General features: G+C 32.5%; 3 protein-coding genes and 1 pseudogene across 3 annotated transcripts in view; 2 read left to right on the plus strand and 2 right to left on the minus strand.

Annotated features, from left to right (window-relative positions):
- The window catches only part of LOC136773839 (arylsulfatase B-like), a 316,178-nt gene that overhangs the window by 273,970 nt on the left and 18,513 nt on the right, over positions 1-23,695 (minus strand). The gene's annotated exons all lie outside the window — the stretch shown is intronic.
- Positions 28-1,478, plus strand: LOC136774845 (uncharacterized). The gene is made up of 3 exons (XM_066729330.1): positions 28-55; positions 148-322; positions 382-1,478. Exons 1-3 carry the CDS (start codon positions 37-39, stop codon positions 725-727), a joined length of 540 nt encoding a protein of 179 aa, XP_066585427.1. The 5' UTR covers positions 28-36; the 3' UTR covers positions 728-1,478.
- On the minus strand, positions 1,023-2,363 carry LOC136774534 (uncharacterized). The gene is made up of 4 exons (XM_066728909.1): positions 2,203-2,363; positions 1,755-2,107; positions 1,250-1,674; positions 1,023-1,190 (listed from the first exon to the last, which is right to left on the minus strand). The coding sequence occupies exons 1-4, from the start codon at positions 2,307-2,309 to the stop codon at positions 1,023-1,025; spliced, it is 1,053 nt and encodes a 350-aa protein (XP_066585006.1). The 5' UTR covers positions 2,310-2,363.
- Positions 13,589-14,547, plus strand: LOC136774543 (GPN-loop GTPase 3-like; annotated as a pseudogene).

A 23,695-nucleotide genomic window follows, 5' to 3' on the forward strand; every position in this document is an offset into this window, starting at 1 on the left:
ATGAAAAGCAATGCATGGAAGGAGATATCTACGATAATGACAGAATTGCATGAAGGTTTTTAGATTACAAAGTTTCTATTTTAACTGAAAGCAATTTAACTTGTCACACATTATTTTGAATGCTTTGGTATATTTGGTTAATTTTAGATGATATGTATACTCCTATTTATTGTCAGAAAAGATGCAATTCTCTCAGAGATCAATACAACAGAGAAAAACGAAAAGCTCTTGAATGCAGAAGTGGAAGTGGAGCTGTCAAGCAAAGTTCATTTCTTTATTTACGTCAGCTTTCATTTTTGGACAAGATTGTAAAAAGAAGAAGGTAAAACAATATTTAGTTTTCGTTTTGTTTTAATTTGAATTACAATTTCTATTTTTTAGAAGCTACACTAATAGCAGCATTAATAAGAATAATAATAATGATTTATTAAATAACTTGCAAGAAAGTAATAAGCAGGTACTTGACGAAGAATGTATCAATACAGGTGATACTGAGCCAAATATTATGAAAAGACGTAAAGTTCATGAAACAAAATCTTTAGAGACTGCATTCTTAAATATGGGTGACACTATTTCTGAATATATGAAAAAGAAGAAAACAGAAATGGATAGTGTAGATGATGCCTTCATGAAATATTTAAAATTGCAGTTCGATACCTTCTCTGATAATGAGAAGCTTATAAGGAAAAAAATGATAATGGATGCTCTGGTAGCACGGATTGAGTAATATTATACACTATGTTATACATAAATTAATAATGATGACTATATAGTTGCTACAAAATAATTTAACATATATAAGGTATAAAATATGTATTTATGTTGAAATGCAAATATAAGGAAATACTTTATTTATTTTTTTAATTGTTCAACATTAATTGTTGGGAAGAAGAAATATTAAATTAAAATTTTAATTATTTACATAGGAATAAATATTTTTCTCAAACAATGTCTAATACTAAAATTGTTTCAATCTAACAGATTAATAGTTATTAAACATTATCCTCTATTTTTGTATCGATCTATTCGTCTGCATAAATCCCTCTCTGCACATATTCGTGTTGCCATTCTACTTGGCCATCTGTTGACTGAAAAAAGTTGTTTAAGATGGTTCTTTGGTGCTCACCCGTTAGTACAGAATTATTGGATGCGTGAATAGTTTCATTACTAATTTCAACCCAAGGAGGATGCTAAAATATTTCAAACAAAATTTTTACCGAATAAAATTGTTCAATTCCTTTTGTTTTACCTGAACAAGACGGTAATTTGATTCTTTGCTGTATGATTTATATCCATCAATTTGTTCTTCCTTCAAAATATAATTATGTAAGCATACAGAGGCGCTTACTATTAGGTCTGCTGTTTCTGGAAGTATAGTAATAGCAGTATGAAATATTCTCCATTTATTACTTAAAATTCCGAAAGCGCTTTCCACGGTTCTACGGGCTCTCGAAATCCTATAATTGAAAATTTTCTCATCATATGTTAAATTATGTTTGGAATAAGGCTTCATTATTCTATGAGACAGCTTAAAGGCATCATCTGCCACAAAATAAGCCGATGTTTTATTTTCGCTATTAGGTAAAGGCATTTGTTCTTTTGGCAAATTTAAGGTTTCATTTGTTAAATTTATTCCTATATTCGAGCCATTAAATATACCTGCATCGTTCATTCCTATAAATTAAAAAATTATAATACATGTATGTATATACATTTTAAAAATTTCACATAATATTTCACTGTTAATTTCTTACCACCAAATGCACCAATATCTACTAGTGTAAATCTATACAAGTGGTCGGCGATAGCCATTAAAACAATGCTGTAATATTTTTTATAATTGTAATATAGGCTTCCAGAATTTGGTGGTGCGCGTAATCTAATGTGTTTTCCATCTATAGACCCTACACAATTTGGTAGGTTCCATTTTTCCCAATATCCTGTGGCACATTTCTTCCAATCTTCTTCAGTAGGTTCAGCAAGATATTTTGTTTTTAAACTTTTTATTATGGCCATACAAACTTCTTTCACAATATTTCTTACTGTGGATTCACCTACTCTAAAAGCTAGAGCTATGGTATTTGGCAAGTCTCCAGTAGCCAAATATCTTCAAAAGTATATATATATGTGTTATATATTATTTATAAAAACATTATATCTCGTACATAGAATATATGAAATATTAGAAAAATATATAAATACCGTATAGCAATTATTAGCTTCAACTCTGGGGTAAAGGCTCGCCAATTCTTTTTATGTAAAAATGGTTCGGTTAATTTCAATAATTTTTTAAAATGTACTTCAGACATTCTTGTGTAGCGGTAAAATCTATGTGGTTCATTTTTTAGCTCTACAAATAGATTGTTGTAATCTCCTTGAGATAGCCTATTCTGGTTGATTGGATTTACTAACCATCTTCTATTCAACCAACGCTTTTGTTTCCTTTTTCTAATATATATATAAATGAATGCTAGCCAATAACTTGATAAAATTAAAATATCATTTTCCAGATCTCCATCCATATTTTCTAGAAATTGCATTTTTGCATGATACAAACAATATCTATGCTAATAAAGGTGAGGGTATAAAAAATCTATTGAAATATATTATTTCAATTTAATTTTTATTAAAATGCTACTTACAGAATTATATTTTTCTTAAATAATGATATAAATAAAGTATTTTTGCAAAACAGCTAGCACAATTGCAAAAATTACGTTAACGATTTCGACCAGACATCGGCAGACAATATCAAATCATTCAAATTCGCCGCTTAAGTTTACGACTTCGTCTGTCTTACATTATGTTTACGTTTACGGCCGCTGCGTCAGTTCCATCGAGTTGTCTGCCATCACCCGAACCGATGCCAATCTCACGTACAGCTGTCCGACGTTTGCACCATTCAGCGAAACTTGGATTTATATATCGATTGCTATTTTAGCGTATATAGAAACAATAGACAAATATGTGTTATTCTGATGTCAGCGACAAGATTACTTGTGGACGACTTTTAAAGCCTAATTGTCTGAAATTAGTAACAAGACATTATAGGGACGTCTTTAGGATCTGAATGCTGTGCGGGATATTTTACGAAGCTAAAGCTAGCGTTCGATGCGAGCAATTCGATAAAGCTCAACATAGCCTGAAGTAAGCAAGCAATGAAAATAAAAAAATATGCATCTTCTTTCTTATTTCACAAGGAACAGATCCATATAGGTTAAAAAGTGGACCCGGCAAGGGAAACAGCTGAAAAAAAATTGTAGATGCTTAGAATGCGCGACCTTTTTGCAGATTTCTCTATGTTTTAGCTAAGTTTAACCCCGCTGCTACCCACAGAAAATTCGTTAGTTAATTAAACAAGTATGCATCTTCTTTCATATTTCATAAGAAAGATATCCATATAGGTTAAGCAGTGGAGCCGGCAAGGGAAATAGCCGAAGAAAATTAGTGAATTCGGATTATAATAAACGTCAAATATTTGTGAGTACGTCGCACATTTTTAGATTTTATAATTTTTTCAGCTATTTCCCTCGCCGGTTACAACACTTCTTAACCTATATGGATCTCTTCGTTATGAAAAGAGGAAGATGATGCATATTTTTTTAATTGGCTAACAAACTTCCTATTGGCAGCAGTGAGATAAAATTTAAGCGAATAATAGAAAACTGTATGAATAAGTCGCACTTTATTACTTTCAATCATTTTTTTCACCTATTTCCTTTGCTGGCTCCACTGTTTAACCTATATGTATATCTTTCTTATGAAATAAGAAAGAAGATGCATACTTGTTTAATTAACTGACGAATTTTCTGTGGGTAGCAGCGGGGTTAAACTTAGCTAAAACATAGAGAAATCTGCAAAAAGGTCGCGCATTCTAAGCATCTACAATTTTTTTTCAGCTGTTTCCCTTGCCGGATCCACTTTTTAACCTATATGGATCTGTTCCTTGTGAAATAAAGAAGAAGATGCATATTTTTTTATTTTCATTGCTTGCTTACTTCAGGCTATGTTGAGCTTTATCGAATTGCTCGCATCGAACGCTAGCTTTAGCTTCGTAAAATATCCCGCACAGCATTCAGATCCTAAAGACGTCCCTAAAATGTCTTGTTACTAATTTCAGACAATTTGGCTTTAAAAGTCGTCCACAAGTAATCTTGTCGCTGACATCAGAATAACACATATTTGTCTATTGTTTCTATATATGCTAAAATAGCAATCGATATATAAATCCAAGTTTCGCTGAATGGTGCAAACGTCGGACAGCTGTACGTGAGATTGGCATCGGTTCCAGGTTCGAGTCCCACCGCGGAAAAAAAATTTCATGCAGTAAAATTAATTAATATCTGTATTAATCGATAATCATAATAACAAATATATGAAAATAAATAAATAAACAAATTAATTATAACCTAATCTTCTTACTTTCTCAAATTTCGAATCGTCTTGGAAAGCGCTTGCCAAGAGCTCGGAGCTTGTCTTGCTGGCGGGACAGAGCAAGCTACTTTCCAATACACTGGAAAGACCTTTCCAAGATCTTTCGAGGATCTTTCCAGCCGAATCCAAGCGCTTTGCAAGTCCAAATTTTTTTACACGGGCTGTCCTATATTTACAAATCAAAAATAAAATTTTCAAGTATTAGAAAGATCATAGAAATATCTTACATATTCGTCTTGTTCGCGACCCAAAGCAAGACTGCCTGAAAGACGAAAGTAAGATCTTACTAAGATCTTACGATTATATTTCAGTCAAAATTAAGATCTTTCTAAGATCGATTTTTTTTACGCGGGGACTTACAATATTATTAAAACTTTCATTTGATTGACTAGATGCTGCCAAAGAGAATTTTCTTCAATTATCAGCATACTTATTAAATATATTTTTTAATGCCTAATAAGCTTATCATCTGATAATTTAAAGGTGTGCTTCTGTTTGTTCGAACACCATGTTCCACAGTTTTTATGTGCACCAACAACGTGATCTGGTATTTTGCGTAACTCTTGAGCGAGAGCCTCACTGTTTCCTTTATTTTGTGAGACGGAATATGTAAAGCATTTTTTAGATATGGTATAACACTTTTTTTTTTAGTTCTTTATAGTCATTTGCTATTTTATACAATTCGCCCTGAAAATTTTTACATAAATGATTTTTATCAGAAAGTTTATGAATTGTTACATCAAAACAATCTTTTCTCACGTCTGAGATCATAGAGCTATCTTCATCGCCTATGACAACTCTAACTGTTAGACCTGTTTCTTCAAGAATCCTGCTATGATTTATGAGTTCTACTCCAGCATGAGCTTCAATGGCTTTGGCACTGCCTTTAAAATTAAAACGGCAGTTATGATTACCCGGAGAATGGCCAAACTCACATTTTTTACACTTACGATTTTTCGTGGTGTAGTCTAAAATTTTTCCACTTAAGGGGAATCCGTATATCGACATTACAGAGCGAAACTTGTGCCAAACGAAACGCCCTCATTTCTTAACCGATTTTCACGTTTGTGGACTTTTTGAAAACGTAAGAAAATTATCTAGTGATCTTCGTTGGCTGATTTTTCAAATTCCACTTTTTTTTTCAATTTTTTAAAAATCGGCCAACGAAGATCACTAGATAATCTTCTTGCGAGTTCAAAAAGTCCATAAACATGAAAATCGGTCAAGAAATGAGGCCGTTTCGTTTGGCGCAAGATTTGAAGAATTTGTTAAATTTTACGCAAAGCCGGCAAAGCAGAGAGAACATCGTAACTTAGCTTGGCTCCCCACTCCAGCATCTAAGGGGAAGCGAACCTACCTTTCACTCTCCTCCTATCTCCCTACTCCGCGGCCGGCAATGTATTGCCTGCGCTGAAAGGATTGAGGGGAAAAGAAGGGGAGAGTAGATAATTTTCTATGATAATTCTGCAATTTTTATTTGGTTTTCTTGGCCACAATAAAAATTAGCATTTTTATCAAAACTATGGATTAGTTCTAATAATGAAAAATCATTGAAATGCACGGCTGACGGTAGAAATCAAGCAAATTTATGCCAAAAAATACGATGGTAATTATCATCCGATTTTGATAAAAATGGTACGAATATAATCCTCCATTCATTTCAGAGTGATCACCGTTCAAGGATTTTCAATAAGTGTAATAATTTTTTCGCTATTTACGTTAGAAGTCACGAGTGCGCAACGAACAAAACAAGTCGAACGGTCACCGGAATTGTCGCGCACTCGTGACTTCTAACGTAAATAGCGAAAAAACTATGACAATTATTGAAAATCCAAGAACGAAGATCACTCTGGAATAAACCAAGGATTACATTCGTACAATTTTTATCACAATCGGATAAGAATTGCAGTCGTTCTGTTTGGCAAGAGATAGCATGATTTTTACCGTCGGCAAACAGTTCGAAAATTCTATGCATTCACTCTATTATGATTTACCAAAATTCATCCACAGGTTCAATTGATAAACGGCTGGGATCATTCGAAACTGTAGGATAGTGACTTGACGCCATATTTTTTTCAAGATTTTTGATCATTTAAGAGACCATAAAATCAAGAATAAAGCCGCAATACGCATAGTAATGTTGGGAGCACGGCAGAATCACACAAGTGTATGTGTGTCCGTGAGCCAAACACTAGCGTTAGCGTGTCTGAGCTACTCTTATTACAGCAAGGTGACACGCTTGCGGTGCGCTTTCGACTTCTTCTCTATTTATCAGATGGAGGATGGATTAGTAAATTATGCAAAAATTATCAATCCACTGCAATTTCATGCTTTATCCAATGAGACAAGCCACTTGTCGATGGAAGGTATGGAAAAATTTTGATAAATCGTAAAAGAGTACAATGCAAGGCAACATCGAACACTACAGCCAATGGTGAAAATTATGCTATCTCTTGCCAAACAGAACGACTGTAATTCTTATCCGATTATGATAAAAATGGTACCAATACAATCCGGCATTCATTTCAGAGTGATCTTCGTTCTTGAATTTTTAATAAGTGTAATAATTTTTTGGCTATTCACGTTAGAAGTTATGAGTGCGCAACGACCAAAGCGAGTCAAACGGTGACCGGAGTTGCCGCGCACTCCCGACTTCTACCGCAAATAGCTAAAAAACTGTGTCACTTATTAAAAATCTAAGGACGAAGATCACTCTGAAATAAAAAAAGGATTATATTCGTAAAATTTTTTATCACAATCGGATAAGAAATACAGTCGTTCTGTTTGGCAAAAGTTTGCGTGATTTTCACCATTGGCCGTACAGTCCGATGTTTCCTAGCTTTCGACTCTTTTTCGATTTATCAAAATTTATCCAGACCTACCATTGACAAGTGGCTGGTCTTATTGGAAAGAGCATCAAATTGCAATGAATTGATAATTTTTTTATTATTTATTTGTCTCATCCTCCATCTGATAAACAGAGAGGAATTCAAAAGCGCACTACAAACGTGGCATTACTGTAAATAAGAGTAGAATTGCCATAGCTGAGACGCTAGTGTTGGGCTCATGGACGCACACACACTTATATGTCTTTCCCGTGCTCCCAACATCACTTGCGTATAGCGGCTTTATTCTTGATTTTCTTCTCTCATAAGGGATAAAAAATTTTGAAAAAAATATAGCATCAAGTCATTCTTCTGCACTTTCGAATAATCCCAGCCGCTTGTCAATTGAAGCAGTGGATTGATTTTGGTAAATGATAATACAGTGAAATGCAAAGAAGTTTCGAACTGCACGGTCGACGGTAAAAATCACGCTATCTCTTGCCAAACAGAACGGCTGTAATTCTTACCCGATTAGCATAAAAATAGTACTAATATAATCCTTTGTTTATTTCGGAGTGATCTTCGTTCACGGATTTTCAATAAGTGTTTTAGTTTCTTTGCTATTTACGGTAGAAGTCACGAGTGCGCGACAGCTCCGGTCACCGTTCGGCTCGCATTGTTCTTTGCGCACTCGCGACTTTTACCACAAATAGCCAAGAAATTATGACACTTATGGAAAATCCAAGAACGAAGATCACTCCGAAATAAACCAAGGATTATATTGGTACAATTTTTATCACAATCGGATAAGAATTGCAGTCGTTCTGTTTGGCAAGAGATAGCATGATTTTTGCCGTCGGCATACAGTTTGAAAATTCTATGCATTTCACTATATTATAATTTACCAAAATTCATCAACAGCTTTAATTGACGACAGGCTAGGATGAATCGAATGTGCAGATGAAGGAGCTGATATTATATTTTTTTTTAATTTTTTGAACTTTAGGAGAGGAGAAATAAACATGTGAAAACACTGTGCGGATAGTAGCGTCGCTAGCTTGACTGGCACACAAGAGGGTGTGTGTGAGCACGTGGGTTCATAGACACGCGTCAGCTGTTTCTTCACTGTCAAGCGGACATGGAGATAGTCGCGAATTTCAACGTAGAGCCGGTATAGTGTAGAACCGGTATAAGTTTAAGTTAAAAATTAAAATGTCGTGTGTGTGGGAATTATTGTTAGTGCTACTGATTAGATTTATATTATAAATCCAACGTGCTGTGTAAATAATTTAGTGAAGTTATTAGTCATTTGTGGTTATGATAGTGTGAATTCTCCAAAAATGTGTTTTTGTGTGCTGTAAAGTGTATTTATTGTGCAGTGACTAGAATTTTGTCATCATTTCAAATAAACATTTGAAATGTTATGACAGAGGGAGTCGACAATTAGATTAGTATAACATTCTATTCTATAGAATAGAATGTCTTATACTTTAATTGTCGTACTTTGTAGGGTTTCTTTTTTCCAGACTACAGTGAAGAATATGATTATTCTGTCGTGTGTGTGTGTGTGTGTTGCTGAGGATTGAGCTGACTGGTCTGATTGTGTTCGTAACAACTTGGCAATGGAAGGTCTACGTCAAAGATAATTGATCAACTATTAAGGTAATTGAAAATTATACGCTATACTCTTAGACTTAATAAATAATGTGTAATGAGTTTCACGGTTGTCAGAAGACCTGAGAAATACATGGGTATAAAATTTGTAAATATAAATCAAATAGCTAATCCAAATTATAATAAAATCATATAAATGTGTAAATATGAAAAGAATTTTTGATTTCAATATTTTACAAGTAATAGAGCATACGGTGATTAAATTTAGGAAACTGGAAGCACTATACCTAAAAAACAGAGGTTTCCATTGCATTAATTGTTATATTTCCTAGTTTATATTTATAATAAGAAAATATAAATGGGGCTAGTTTGCCAGAGAAAGCGCCATAATGCAAGGTTGCTATTGGGAGTATCAGTAATAAAAAAGATGGAAAAAGTTGTGAATTTCTAGGCAAATCCTTGCAAATGAGAAGCTTGCAGGCAATTTTGGGCATAAAATTTGTAAAATATTAATCAAATAGTTAATCAAAATTATATTAAAATCATGTAATGTGTAAATATGAGAAGGATTCATGATTTCAATATTTTACAAGTAATAGAACATATGGTGAATAAATTTAGGAATCTGGAAGCAGTATACCTAATAAACAGAGGCTTCCATTGCATTAATTGTTCTATTTCCCAGTTTATATTTATGATAAGAAAATATAAATGGGGCTAGTTTGCCAGAGAAAGAGCCATAATGCAAAGTTGCTATTGGGAGTATCAGTAATAAAAAAGGTGGAAAAAGTTATGAATTTCTAGGCAAATCCTTGCGAATGAAAAGCTTGCAGGCAATTTTGGGCATAAAATTTGTAAAATATTAATCAAATAGTTAATCAAAATTATATTAAAATCATGTAATGTGTAAATATGAGAAGGATTCATGATTTCAATATTTTACAAGTAATAGAACATATGGTGAATAAATTTAGGAATCTGGAAGCAGTATACCTAATAAACAGAGGCTTCCATTGCATTAATTGTTCTATTTCCCAGTTTATATTTATGATAAGAAAATATAAATGGGGCTAGTTTGCCAGAGAAAGAGCCATAATGCAAAGTTGCTATTGGGAGTATCAGTAATAAAAAAGGTGGAAAAAGTTATGAATTTCTAGGCAAATCCTTGCGAATGAAAAGCTAGCAAGCAATTTTGGGCATAAAATTTGTAAAATATTAATCAAATAGTTAATAAAAATTATATTAAAATCATGTAATGTGTAAATATGAGAAGGATTCATGATTTCAATATTTTACAAGTAATAAAACATATGGTGAATAAATTTAGGAATCTGGAAGCAGTATACCTAATAAACAGAGGCTTCCATTGCATTAATTGTTCTATTTCCCAGTTTATATTTATGATAAGAAAATATAAATGGGGCTAGTTTGCCAGAGAAAGAGCCATAATGCAAAGTTGCTATTGGGAGTATCAGTAATAAAAAAGGTGGAAAAAGTTATGAATTTCTAGGTAAATCCTTGCGAATGAGAAGCTAGCAAGCAATTTTGGGCATAAAATTTGTAAAATATTAATCAAATAGTTAATCAAAATTATATTAAAATCATGTAATGTGTAAATATGAGAAGGATTCATGATTTCAATATTTTACAAGTAATAGGACATATGGTGAATAAATTTAGGAATCTGGAAGCAGTATACCTAATAAACAGAGGCTTCCATTGCATTAATTGTTGTATTTCCCAGTTTATATTAATGAAAAGAAAATATAAATGGGATTAGTTTGACAGAGAAAGAGCCATAAAGCAAAGTTGCTATTGGGAGATGATTGGCAAATTTCGAACTAAAACTTCGTAAAATTATTCTGTAAGGCACGCAGAGGGATAATTTTTGTCATGATTTTTTTTAAGTTTGCAGAAAAGTTTTTATGCATTTATTAATAGTGAAATCCACATCATTTGAGCTTCTGTTTTGCTGCTGCTACAGATGATTAGCGAATTTTAAACCGAAATTTCGTTGAATTCTTTTGTAATGCACGCAGAGGGATAATTTATGTCATCATTTATTTTAGGTTTTCACATAAGTAGTTATAAATTTGTCAACCGTGAAATGCAAAATATTTGAGCTTCTATCTTATTGCAGCTACAGATTATTTGGGAATTTTTAACCGAAATTTCGTAGAGTTCTTCTCTAATGCACGCAGAGGGATAATTTATATCATGATTCTTTTTAGGCTTTCACATATATATTTATAAATTTGTTAATCGTGAAATCCAAAATATTTGAGCTTCTGTCTTGCTGCAGCTACAGATGATTTTCGAATTTTTAATTGAAATTTCGTAGAATTCTTCTGTAATGTAAGCAAAGAGATAATTTAGATCAACCTTTTTTTTAGGCCTGTAGAAAATTTGTTAAACATTTTTTAACAGTGAAATCAACGATGTTTGGGCTTTTATTTTGCTGCTGCTACTGAGGATATGCGATTTTTTAATTGAGAATTCGTACAAATCTTCTGGAATTCACGTAGAGGACTAATTTATGTCAAATACTTTTTCAGGGCTTGCAGACAAATTGTTATAGATTTGGAATAATGAATACCACTTTATTTTAACTTCCAACTTTAAATTGCTACAGAAGATGCGCGTATTTCAAATCGAAACTTCATTGAAATCTTCTATAAAGTGACGCTATTGCTGTACATAGTCATTTTGTTACAATAACAAGAATCGCCGATATAGTTAAAAGTGACGATAATACTGTACTAAGTGATGTTGTTACTAGAAACTATGCGATTTGTAAGTTAAAGCTTCACTATAATAGTAAGGCAACTGAAATTAATAATATTAGTAAGACCGTCGACATAGTTGAAAGTGACGTTAATACTATCGTAAGTGATGATGTTGCTAATAACTATGTGACGAGTAGAATAGACATAAGGGATTATCATTAGTTGAGAGAAATTCGGTAATAGTGACGACATTTCTGTAAAAAGTGATGTTGTTATTGATACCAAAGAAATTCACGGCGCTAATATTTCAATAGATGTAAGTATTTTTAAGAATTCGGTCGACAAAGTTAAAAGTAACGTTAATACTGTTACAAGTAATGATGTTACCGATAATTTTGTGGCCAACTGATTAAAATTAAAAAAAGTAGTAAATATTATCAACAGTCGAAATAAATTTAGTGAAAGTGATGAGAATACTGTAAAAAGTAATGTTGTCATTAATAGCAATTAAGTTTTTGGCTATAATATTTAAATGAAAAGTGATTGCAGTATAGTTGTAACACATCAGTCGATGCTGTTAAAAGTTGCGATAATACTTTTGAAAGTAATGTTGCTACTCCTAACGACGTCGACGTAAGTGTTGAAAGTAACGTTTATTACTTCTAAAAGGATGATATTCGTTATGAAAATCAGCTGTTTCGTTTCCTCTGTCACTTCAATTTTACGTATCGTGACATCGGTAACAGCTGCACATATATGCACTGAGTTAGTGTACGTGAAGGTTGGGCCCAGTTGGGCCCACCGACACGAAGGCTGTCCATCCTTGTGTTTAAGAACATGGACAATGACGCACACACGCGCCTTTCTCTCCCTCCACCTTCCCACTTTTTACCCCTAAGGGAAAAGCGTGAGCGCGTGGTGGGAGATGACCCCCCTAGCATAACTCCTAGCATGCCCAAGTGGTTGGGGATACTTACCCGACTATAATAACTTCGCTCAGCGCTACCTACTGTTGCCGATAGATGGCGCTGAGGCTGGAGGGGAGGGCTGGAGTTGGGCCTTCGCTACGCGTACAGATTCCCGTTAAAAAACCAATAATTACATTATAAACATTGAAGCTATCATACATTCAACCGTTCCTCTCTTAGACCACCCTGTATCGTAAGAGTCTATTATACGAATAACATCTCCTAGAACTTTATCAAATGTACTTTCATCGATTTGCGAATCATTTAATATTCTTATATTAGGATAAATATCATTGACGATTTCTTAAGGCCTGCAAAAGATTATTATTACAGATGAAAGGTAACAAGGTAAATAGATTTTAGTTGATATTTCTGAATATAAAGCAAGTAACACGGTAGTGTTACACGGCAAGTAATTAAAAGAGCAGCGTGACACTATCTACTTTTACGCGAAAATCGGACCACAAACTATACCTAATTTTATTTCCGATTGATATAACTCATAATTGGTTTATTTAATAAAAAATGTAATAAATCTTTCATAATATAATATCGATATGAGCTTTCCAACAAGACTACAAACATTCAAATCGATTCGCATATTGTAGAGATATTAATACTTACATCTTAGATGTGTCATTTTCCATCAGTTTTTCCCGTCTAAGTATTTTCTCTACCGAAAAATATCTTCCGATCGAGGCTTTGGTGTCTGCATTGGACGACTCACTCTTTCCCGTTACAAACCCATTTACTGTATCTTCTGTCCTTTATTAGCTGTGATCGTATATTAACTGTGAGTACTAAAACTGTACAATGTATGCAACCTAAACTTTAGGTTTTCAGTACTGGCAGTACATAAACGAAGGCAGCCACAGAATCTTACTGTCAACCGTTGGACATGATGATAATACATGAGCCTATTCTTTTATTCTAATAAAATAAATATGAGATACGCTCAATTAGTTATAGAAACTGTTGGTTAATGTAATAAAATAAAATTGAGATACGCTCGATTAGGGTTATGGGACCTACAGGTAGTGGAAAAGTAAGTATTATCGCATTTGCTGCTCATATTATTATTACATTTTTATAAATGATTGGCAGTCAAGATAATGTTAAATAAAGCAACCACAAGCAATGGATGAGAAAAAAGTATTAGATGTAATCAATTTGTGTATAGCAGCTGAATATCTTGAGTCTGAGCCATATGTGGATATTTGAGAATTAATTCAATAGACGATGTTATGAAGGATGATGAATTGAGATTTGGAGCAAACGAATGCATTGTATTTAGCATGCAGTAAGATCTATAAAATTCATAGAAAATGATATTAAAATTTAGAAATACACACTTAAATTTTTAGAGATATATTTTGTTGTATTAATTATAGATATATGGTGGAGAATTTTTCGTTTGGCGGGAAAGAAAATTAGGATGTATAGACGATCAATTCGTAATCTTTGATTGTCCAGGCCAAATTGAACTGTGCAAAGATATGACAGTTATGCGCCAACTGATTAACATGCTGCAAAATCTAAATTTTCACATATGTGGTGTATTTTTAATAGATAACCTATTTATGATTGAGCTGCGTTTTTATCTGACACTATGCCTGCTTTTAGTGTTATAATAAATCTTAAAATACTTAATGTAAAAATTTAAAGCTTAGTAGATTTATTATCAAAGAGTGCAAGAAAAAATTATGGTTACTTAAAGTCTAATCCACATAGTTTATTGGCAGATATAAGCAATAATTTTGGAATATAAAATATTTTTTTAAATTGATAGAAGCTTTTGGTAGGCTGTTTGAGGATTACAGCCTAGTTCGCTTTTATCAATGAAATATCAAACATGAGGAATGTATAGCAGATATTAAACTTACAATAAATAACATTATACAATATGAAGAAAATGCAGATGTCATCACACAAGACTTTGATGAACCTAATGCAAATAAGATATGGTGCATATTATTATAGAATTAATATGTAACGTATCAAACAGTTTTATTATATATATATTAGGGTGTCCATAAAATTGAAAGTTCCCAAGCTCAGCGTAAAAATGATTCCGAATGGTTAAAAAATAAGAGATATGGAGTTTATTTCGATTTTAAATAGGTTTGTGCTGAGCCGCAAATCGAAAAACTACGTTTATTGAAACATTTTTGCTTATAACTCTTAAATCCTGCATTTTTTGGAAAACTTTCATAAGGACGAATGAAAGCTTATAAAATTCTTTACAATTTATGTTTTATGCATTTTTAGCGTAAATCTAATACTTATTGAGTTAAAACGCTGTAAAAATGGAAATTTCAAGCAAAACTATAACAAAGTTGAATTTCTTCTCGTAAATTTATATTTTTTTATCTTTCATATACAGGATATTTTAAGTAGGACGTCGCAGTGCATGGATACATACGTGACGTATATCGCTTTAAAAATAAGAAATATTCAATGGTTTCATATGACCTTTTGGAAAGCAAATAACAAGAGGCTTCGAAAATGTCCTATGTAAAAATTGAATATTTCTTATAGTTAAAGAGATACACGTTATTTTATATCCATGCTCTAGGACGTCTTGCGTAAAACACCCTATATATTGGAGATAAAAAAATAAAAATTTACGAACAAAAATTCAACTTTGTTAGAGTTTTGCTTAAGGGGATGCATTGAGCGACTCAAACACTCATTCAAGTTTATCTTCCAAATTATTAGGAATATGTACTTTTTTGTAGAGATTAAATTTACTCTTTTGACTGTACTGAAGCGCGCTACAAACTCGGTTTCTCAAAATTATAAAAAAAAATTTTCATACAAATTATGAATACTTGTAATTTTGTTGGTCATAATAATATTGAAAATTAGGCCTTCTAGCGCGCTAAGGAAAAGTTCTATGACTAATTTGAGACCAAGAAGAAACAAATATACCTAAAAATGTGGAAGATTTTTTTGAAAAACTAAATTAGCTATTGAAAGACAAGTTTTACACTATTTTACGGACGGAGAAGTTTCACAGTGCGTTAGACAAGGACAAGCCTATTAGCTCTCTTCGCTTCAGAAGGGGTACCCACTCTCTCCCCACCATTTCCCGCTAAACAAACCATCTCTCCTACACACAGCAAGGTGTCTGGCTAACGCTGCCTGTCGGTGTGAATCCGTAGCGGAATGGAAGAACAAATAATTATTTGTAGATTTCAGGGTTAGGTTTTCGTATATCCGGCGTTGTACCGCTCTTCCATATCATTTCGGGAGGCTACAGTAAAATTTTCAAAGTATTTTGTAATCTACAAGTCTCAAAAAACTTGAATTAGTTGATTGAAGCGTGACTCGTATCAGCCAACGCTGATGCGCTACACAACTTAGTGATCAGCGTCGGCTGCTACGAGTCACGCTTCAATCAACTAATTCAAGTTTTTTGAGACTTGTAGATGACAAAATACTTTGAAAATTTTACTGTAGCCTCCCGAAATGATATGGAAGAGCGGTACAACGCCGGATATACGAAAACCTAACCCTGAAATCTACAAATAATTATTTGTTCTTCCATTCCGCTACGGATTCACACCGACAGGCAGCGTTAGCCAGACACCTTGCTGTGTGTAGGAGAGATGGTTTGTTTAGCGGGAAATGGTGGGGAGAGAGTGGGTACCCCTTCTGAAGCGAAGAGAGCTAATAGGCTTGTCCTTGTCTAACGCACTGTGAAACTTCTCCGTCCGTAAAATAGTGTAAAACTTGTCTTTCAATAGCTAATTTAGTTTTTCAAAAAAATCTTCCACATTTTTAGGTATATTTGTTTCTTTTTGGTCTCAAATTAGTCATACCCATGTAGGAGTTGCCAATCGTGACGATTGGTCCGTTCATCGGTACAATAATCGGGCCAATGCTTGCGTCTGACAATTGTTTGTTAGGATTGAGCCAATACTTGGCCAACGATTGTTAACTGTTTATCGGGAAAAATTGATAACAGTTCTTATGCCGATGCTTGGCTATCGATTGGCAACTAATGCTCAGCTAACAATGACTGCCAATCTCGTACCGATCCTCGGTCATTAATTCACAACCGTTGCTTAATTAAGCATTGATTGCCAATTTCGTGCCGATCTTCGACCATAGATTGGCAGTTATTACTCAATAAAACAGTAATTTTTGGATTATACATGCTAATACTGATTCAAATAACTGCAGGCATGAAAGTTCGACAAGCATAGTCTGTTAAACCTGCGCCAATGTTATAAGTCAACAATCAAGAAAGTTGTCTTATTTTATTGTGGTATATGGTTAGTAAGATTAGATTACCGAATTTACTGCAATATATGATGCTAGGAACCCATTGAAAGTAGTATTTTTTAAATATTTTTAATGTTTTTTATGTAATTCTGTTTGCTACTAGATCATTTTTTTAATCGTTATCTTTTCAATTAAATGATCAAAATAATTTTAAAAAAGTACCAACAACTATGGAAATCAACTAATTTATAAAAAATTTATTTTTTTTTCTAATCTTCTGATAAGTGCGATCTGTTGTTTTCATTAACAAATTTTAATCTCTTCATGCAAAAGATAGCAATGTGTGTACCCCAACTTTTTAAAATTACTAGCCACGAGACACTAGCGCTTCTGTTATTATAATTGAATTCAAAAATAATCATTACTTTTCTTGTTAACGATTTATTTTAAGAAAAATTAAAAGTTTTAACAGGACAACAAATTTTCTTCATTAATATTTCTTCTATTTTGTCTTCCTCCATTTCGATCACAAACACCAGCAAGCCATTTGCCAACCTTTCGAGAAATTGACTCAACACCAATACTGTCACCGAATTTAGCCATTATTGCCTCTGTAAATGTACATACATCAAATTAGTAACACAATATTAATAATAATTGCAATCAACATTCAAAACGCTCTACAAACTGGTTAGACACCATCAAAAAATTTGTACCAAGTTTTACTTTATTTAAATATGGTATTCTTTTATGAATTTAACAGCCATATAAAAAATTATCATTGATACAAATTTTCCTGCGCTAAAATATTGACAAATATAAATATATCAAAAATTGAATTGTTGAGTATAATTAAGTTCGCCTATATTTCATAAATAATTCAAAATTAGTAGAATGGTTATTCACTTTTACAATTTGAGTTTTACTTTTAATTTTATATTACTATCAAATTACCATGAATACAAGTAAATGTATTTGTTTCACTAAAATTTAATTTTCCTTTGCCATTTATTTTTCGGCCCCTTCCTGAATAATGCACTTCCACTTCTTTTGTGGTGGTTGTAGACATTAATTTGTTAATACATTTATTTACTTCAACTATACCATAAATAGAAGTTTTGTAAAAGGTAATCTGTAACGAAAAGTGTATTATTAAATACAAAATTTTACCCATTGACATGAGTGCAAGAACATAAATTTTTTCTAAAGTAGTTTATAAGGCTTTTTTGATAGTTATTATTACAAAATCTTTCTTATTTTCTATATTTTTTAGCGATTCATCAAATTTTTTGAATTCCTATAAATCGGTAATTGGCAATTCAACCCCTAAATTTGCCTTGAACTGGTCTATCGTTACATGGGGTGAAGCCAAGGAAACGGTAATTTGGGATTTTATTTCATTAATTTTATTGTTAAAATCGTATTGAAGACTTCGCTTCACATTTTGAATATTTCTTTCAACATATTGGCGCAGTTCATTAATTTTTTCATCAAAATAATCTTTAGTTATCACTGAAAAATATCAAACAACCGTCATTAAGAGAATCTGCTAATTCTATTTTAATTATATACATATAGTAAGGACAAAACTATCCTATTTAAAAAAAAATAGATGTTTAATTCAATAAAAAGACATATTCTGGTACATGTCACTTACACAGATGTCTCCATGGCTCTTATATATTTTGTTATTAATTTATGATGCAGAACGATTCTTGATTATTTAATGAAATTGACTAACCTTCTGTTATATTTGCTTCATCTAATTCTGAAATTTGCCTTTCGATGCAAGGTTCATCTAGTAAAAACGTATCTTCAAGAGTAGAAGGTAGATTTGTCTTATCTATATATTTTTGAATGTGTGATTGTTAGATTATAAATTAAATTAATAATCTAATATATACCAAATACAATCAATGGTCATTATTTTATAAATTGGAATTTTATGTATAATATATTTACATATCATGTTCGTCATAGGCTTTATAGTACTCAAAACAGATCTTATGTCATCGTCACATGTATTTGGAACTTGTGTTTCTGTCCTGAATGATGACATACAGCTACTAGCACTTTCGATCTCTTGCGTTTTAAACGAACGTGTCAAACGTTCTTTTCCTTTTTTTAATGTTTCTATCCAAAAAATTAATAATAATTATAAAAATATATCTGATAAATTTGGAAAACATAACAATGATTAAGTTGAATTAAAATTTTTATCCTCGATACCAAAGAAAAAAATAATTTAAAATAACTTATTTTCCGAGCTTGTATTTTTTTAAGGTTAACATCATACTCATGAAAATGATTCAAGGGGGAATAACGAAATCAAGGGATGAATCTAATACAATATATAAGAAATAACTATAATTAAAACGTTTACGTACTTGTACGAGAAAGTATTTGCACCTCGAATGCTTTCCATGTTTTTTTGTATGGTAAGTTTTCTGCAGTCCATCTTTCTATATTTTTATATTTATTTTTAGGTGGATAATAACAGAAGTTTTTTCCATCTTTCTCAAAAGTCCACGAGGATGGTACTAAATCCACTAAATTTTGGCCGAATGATACAATAGAATAATTCTTATTTGCCTTAATGACTGAATTATTCATTTTATTGTATACTCAAATATGCAGTCTTAAGAATCTTTGCTATTAAACTAACAAATGAGTTGGTCGATATTGTTCAACATGAAAGTATCTATATTCGATAAGTAGAATACTCTACATCGAAATTTGATGGATATAGTGAACCTAACCAACATCAATCTTACTTTTGAAATTGGTTACAATGAAGTATATTGCCAAAATCTCAAAAATGTCATAGTTTTGGAGGCAAAATCAATGAAATTGTAGGAGTACTAAATACATGTGTGTTCCATTAAATGACCGCAATGCTCACAATGTATAATGTGTAGTACATTAAGTATTATATAAGAGGTGCTTTGGATTTTAAGTGGAATCAGTTTTAGTCATGAATGAATAAAAGATTATTCTATTATATTCTATGTTATCCCGTTTCATTTAAACGCGTTTTTTTAATTACATACATTAATTTTACGTAGCATAGATTTTTTTGCAGTATTTGAACATCAAAAACTATATAATGATTTTATGTTGCATGTATATATTTTTTGTGGAAATTAATTTGTGACTCGAAAAATGAATAGGTAACAATTATTTACCTGGGTGCTTTTTTATAATCCCATTATTTAACACGTTCACGCCGGGGCCGATTTTCGTTTGTTTTGTTATGAGGCGGCGCTGAAATGAACATCGCGCTTCATCTGGCGGCGCGTGATTATTGCCTATTCAGACCTGCATACGCCTTGTTTGTTGCTCTGCAGTACAGTGAGATCTTATTGTGCAAGTTTTGTAACTCGTGCCGTTTTTTTCATTCTGACCACAAATTTCCGACAGTAAATATAATTAGAAAGGTGATTAGAATGTTTTTTTAATTTTTACCCTTATAAAAAATGGATAACATGGATATGGAAATAAGTGATTCGGATGAATCTATAATTAGAAGCAAGAAAAGAAAAGTGGCAAGATTACGAATAGTTTCTTCCTCTTCAGACGAGGATTTTGTTAATTTTATCAATGAAGAGAACGAGTGTTCCACGGAGGAAGAATATTTGATTTCTAAATCAGAGAACGAGGATCACGATGAAGAATGGCAGGAAGTAAAAGAAAGAACCGTATTAATAAATGAGTATTCGAAAGAAGAGGAATTTTTACATAAAAATATTGACTGTAATGACCCTTTTGCCTTATACAAACTATTCTTCACGGATTACATACTAGAGACTATAGTTGATGAAACAAATAAATATGCTACTCAAAGTATAAATAATTCTTCATCTAGCAGTAGAATACACCAGCAGGGCTGGCAGTCTATTACAAGAGATGAAATGAATACTTTTTTTGGCATATTGCTTATTATGGGTATTGTGCAATTGCCAGAAATTAGATTGTATTGGTCAAACAACGATATGTATGCGAACACACGCATAAAAAAGGCAATGACACGTGACCGTTTTCTATCTATTCTTAAGTTTTTACATTTTTCGGACGATACCACAGCCAGAACTGAAGATCGGTTGCATAAAATTCGAAATATTATTGAAGCAATTGTAGATAATTTCAAGAGTTCTATAAAACCAGGCAAAAATATTGTTATCGATGAAAGTATGGTCCCCTGGAGAGGACGTCTAGGCTTTCGCCAATACATCCCAGGCAAGCGACATAAGTATGGCGTAAAAGCATACAAATTGTGTTTACCTGAAGGCTACACTTATAATTTCCAAATTTATGCTGGGAAAAATGGACAGATCATTGAAAAATCACATCCCCATGACGTAGTAATGAGATTATTAAGTGGCTTATTATTTGAGGGCCGCACACTATTTATTGATAATTATTATACAAGTGTCCCTTTGGGTGAAGAGCTTTTAGAGAAAAATACATTTTTTTGTGGTACTGTAAAAATAAACAGGAAAAGTCTACCACCGCAGGCAAAAACAAAACAAAAACGTGGTGAAATGATAAGCTTTGAAAATCGTAGTGGTGTAAAATTTTTGAAATGGACGGACAAAAGACCAGTTTGCATGTTAACTACCTCAAAGAATCACCAGTGTAAATTTGTGCAAGGAATAAATGACCGAGTAAAGCCCGATGCTGTGTTTGACTACAATATTGCAAAAAAAGGTGTCGATTTATCAGATCAACTATCGGCGTACTACAGTTGTTTACGAAAAACCATTAAGTGGTACCGAAAAATAATAATACAATTAATATGCGGAACTTCCCTCGTGAATGCGTGGTATATTCATAAAAGATGGGGCACTAAAAATATGACTATGTTAAGATTTAGGGAAATTATTATCGATAATCTTTTGTCCAATGAACAAATATGCCGTCATATACCGTCACATAAACACGTTCTTCAATCATATAAAGGATCGGCAAGAGACACCCGTAAACGCTGCAAGGAATGCTATAAAAATATGTCTAATAAAAAGGGCAGAGCTTATGCAACTAACAATACTAAAAGGGTTAAGACGTATTGTGGACTTTGTGAGGGACAGCCAGCACTTTGCTTGGAATGTTTTAACAAATTACACAAAAAACAATAAATAATGCAGTTATAAATAAAACAATATTAGATTTTATGTTATTTTAACCGTATTTGAATTTTTTGTATAATACTGTATTATTATGTTTGTTATTGAACAAAACTTATAGTTCTGATACATTTTTGATTATAATTATTATTAAAAATAAATGTTTTTAATGACAGTTTAGTGTGGGTCACCGGTGACCCGCGCCGCCCGATGAGACAGTTTAGTGTGGGCCACCGGTGACCGGCGCCGCCCGATGAGACAGTTTAGTGTGGGTCACCGGTGACCCGCGCCGGCGCGAACGTGTTAAGATACGAAATCGTAAATGAAAGACGAATAAATATAATAAATTTGTTGAAATTTCACAGCATGACAGCTAACAAATTTCAATTTTATTAAACATATTAAACACAGAGCCAAATAATGACGTCAGCATTCCCTATAAATACATTTAAACACGCGTAAACAATTTAGTTTGCATTTAACATAGATTCCAAAGAGGGCACTGTTAACGCTGGGATAGTAATGACAATGAAGTTTGTAGCCTCTGTTTTGTAGTTTCTTCTGAAGTGACTTGAACCTGAAGTCACGATTAATTTACATTGCTGTTGCCAAACCGCTAAATTGATTTTATAATGTCACAAGGATATTATAAAGTTAAAAAATATCGTAAATTGAGTAAAGAAAACTACGAAATATTGAATAATAGGCAAACGCAGGATGGCAAACCTGTTGCGACTGTTGATAGGGTAGAAAAGAGAAATAACATTAACATTATCGAAAATATTGATAACTCTCAGATGACTGATTCCGTAAATGTGGATAATAACCTAGATAATCTAGATATTGCAAATAATTGTATGGAAATTGACAATTCAGATTGCAACGAAGAGTTGTGTTGCGTCAGTACAAATAATATTGGAATAGTAAAAGGGTTAGTAAAATTTTTACACGCTTTCTTTCTCATACTTATTTTTATATAAAAATAACTTTTAGTATTTTTACCAAACTCTTTTTTTGTATGATATTTGGTATAGCGATTCATCGAAAGGTATCAACCATTTTGTGGATAAGTTGAGATCATGGGGTTTAAAAAATATTACCACGTTACGTTTAAACGTAGTAACAGAGTTACTAACATTATTAAGAAATGAAAATAATCATTTTTCAACTTTACCGAAGACAGCACAAAAACTATTTGGAACTGTGCATTGTCGGCCATTAAAAGAAATGATAGACGCAAGAGGTACGACAGGGAGATACGTATATTTAGGTATCTATAATGGATTAAAAAAAACCATTCCAGCTGAATACATTAACGGAACAATTCGTGTAATGGTTCATGTTGATGGAATGCAATTGTTTAATAACTCACAGATGGAAGTTTGGCCAATTTTAATTAAAGTGCATAATTTAAAATATGAATCGAAGCCATTTGTAAGTGCTATATTTTGCGGGGATTCAAAGCCAAATAGCGCTACAGATTTCTTGCATGATTTTATTCAAGAATCCAACGAATTGACAAAAAATGGAATCCTTTTGCATAACAAAATATATAAATTTTCAATAATTGCCCTTATTGCCGATTCGCCTGCTCGTGCATTTTTAAAATGCTGTAAATATCCGGGAGGCTTCTACGCATGTGAAAGGTGTGCCATTAAAGGAGTGTCGGTGACATCAAATTCGTTATGCATAAATGATAAGAAAAAGAAACACAAAAGAATTTATCCGGAAATTGATTGCGAATTACGAACGAATGAATCATTTCATGAAAAACG

The sequence above is a fragment of the Prorops nasuta genome, unplaced genomic scaffold (genome assembly GCF_024137725.1).
Source record: "Prorops nasuta isolate Cenicafe-Biocafe unplaced genomic scaffold, Cenicafe_Pnas_1.2 PNAS00001, whole genome shotgun sequence".
In the NCBI taxonomy this organism is placed as follows: domain Eukaryota; kingdom Metazoa; phylum Arthropoda; class Insecta; order Hymenoptera; family Bethylidae; genus Prorops; species Prorops nasuta.

Bases quoted from the DNA above. Each gene is read 5' to 3' on its own strand.
- LOC136774845 (XM_066729330.1), top strand. The intron at 323-381 runs GTAAAACAATAT...TCTATTTTTTAG, and splicing joins AAGATTGTAAAAAGAAGAAG to AAGCTACACTAATAGCAGCA.
- LOC136774534 (XM_066728909.1), bottom strand. From the start codon at position 2,309: ATGTCTGAAGTACATTTTAAAAAATTATTGAAATTAACCGAACCATTT. The intron at 2,108-2,202 runs GTATTTATATAT...ATACTTTTGAAG, and splicing joins AAGCTAATAATTGCTATACG to ATATTTGGCTACTGGAGACT. The intron at 1,191-1,249 runs GTAAAACAAAAG...GAAATATTTTAG, and splicing joins CAAATTACCGTCTTGTTCAG to CATCCTCCTTGGGTTGAAAT.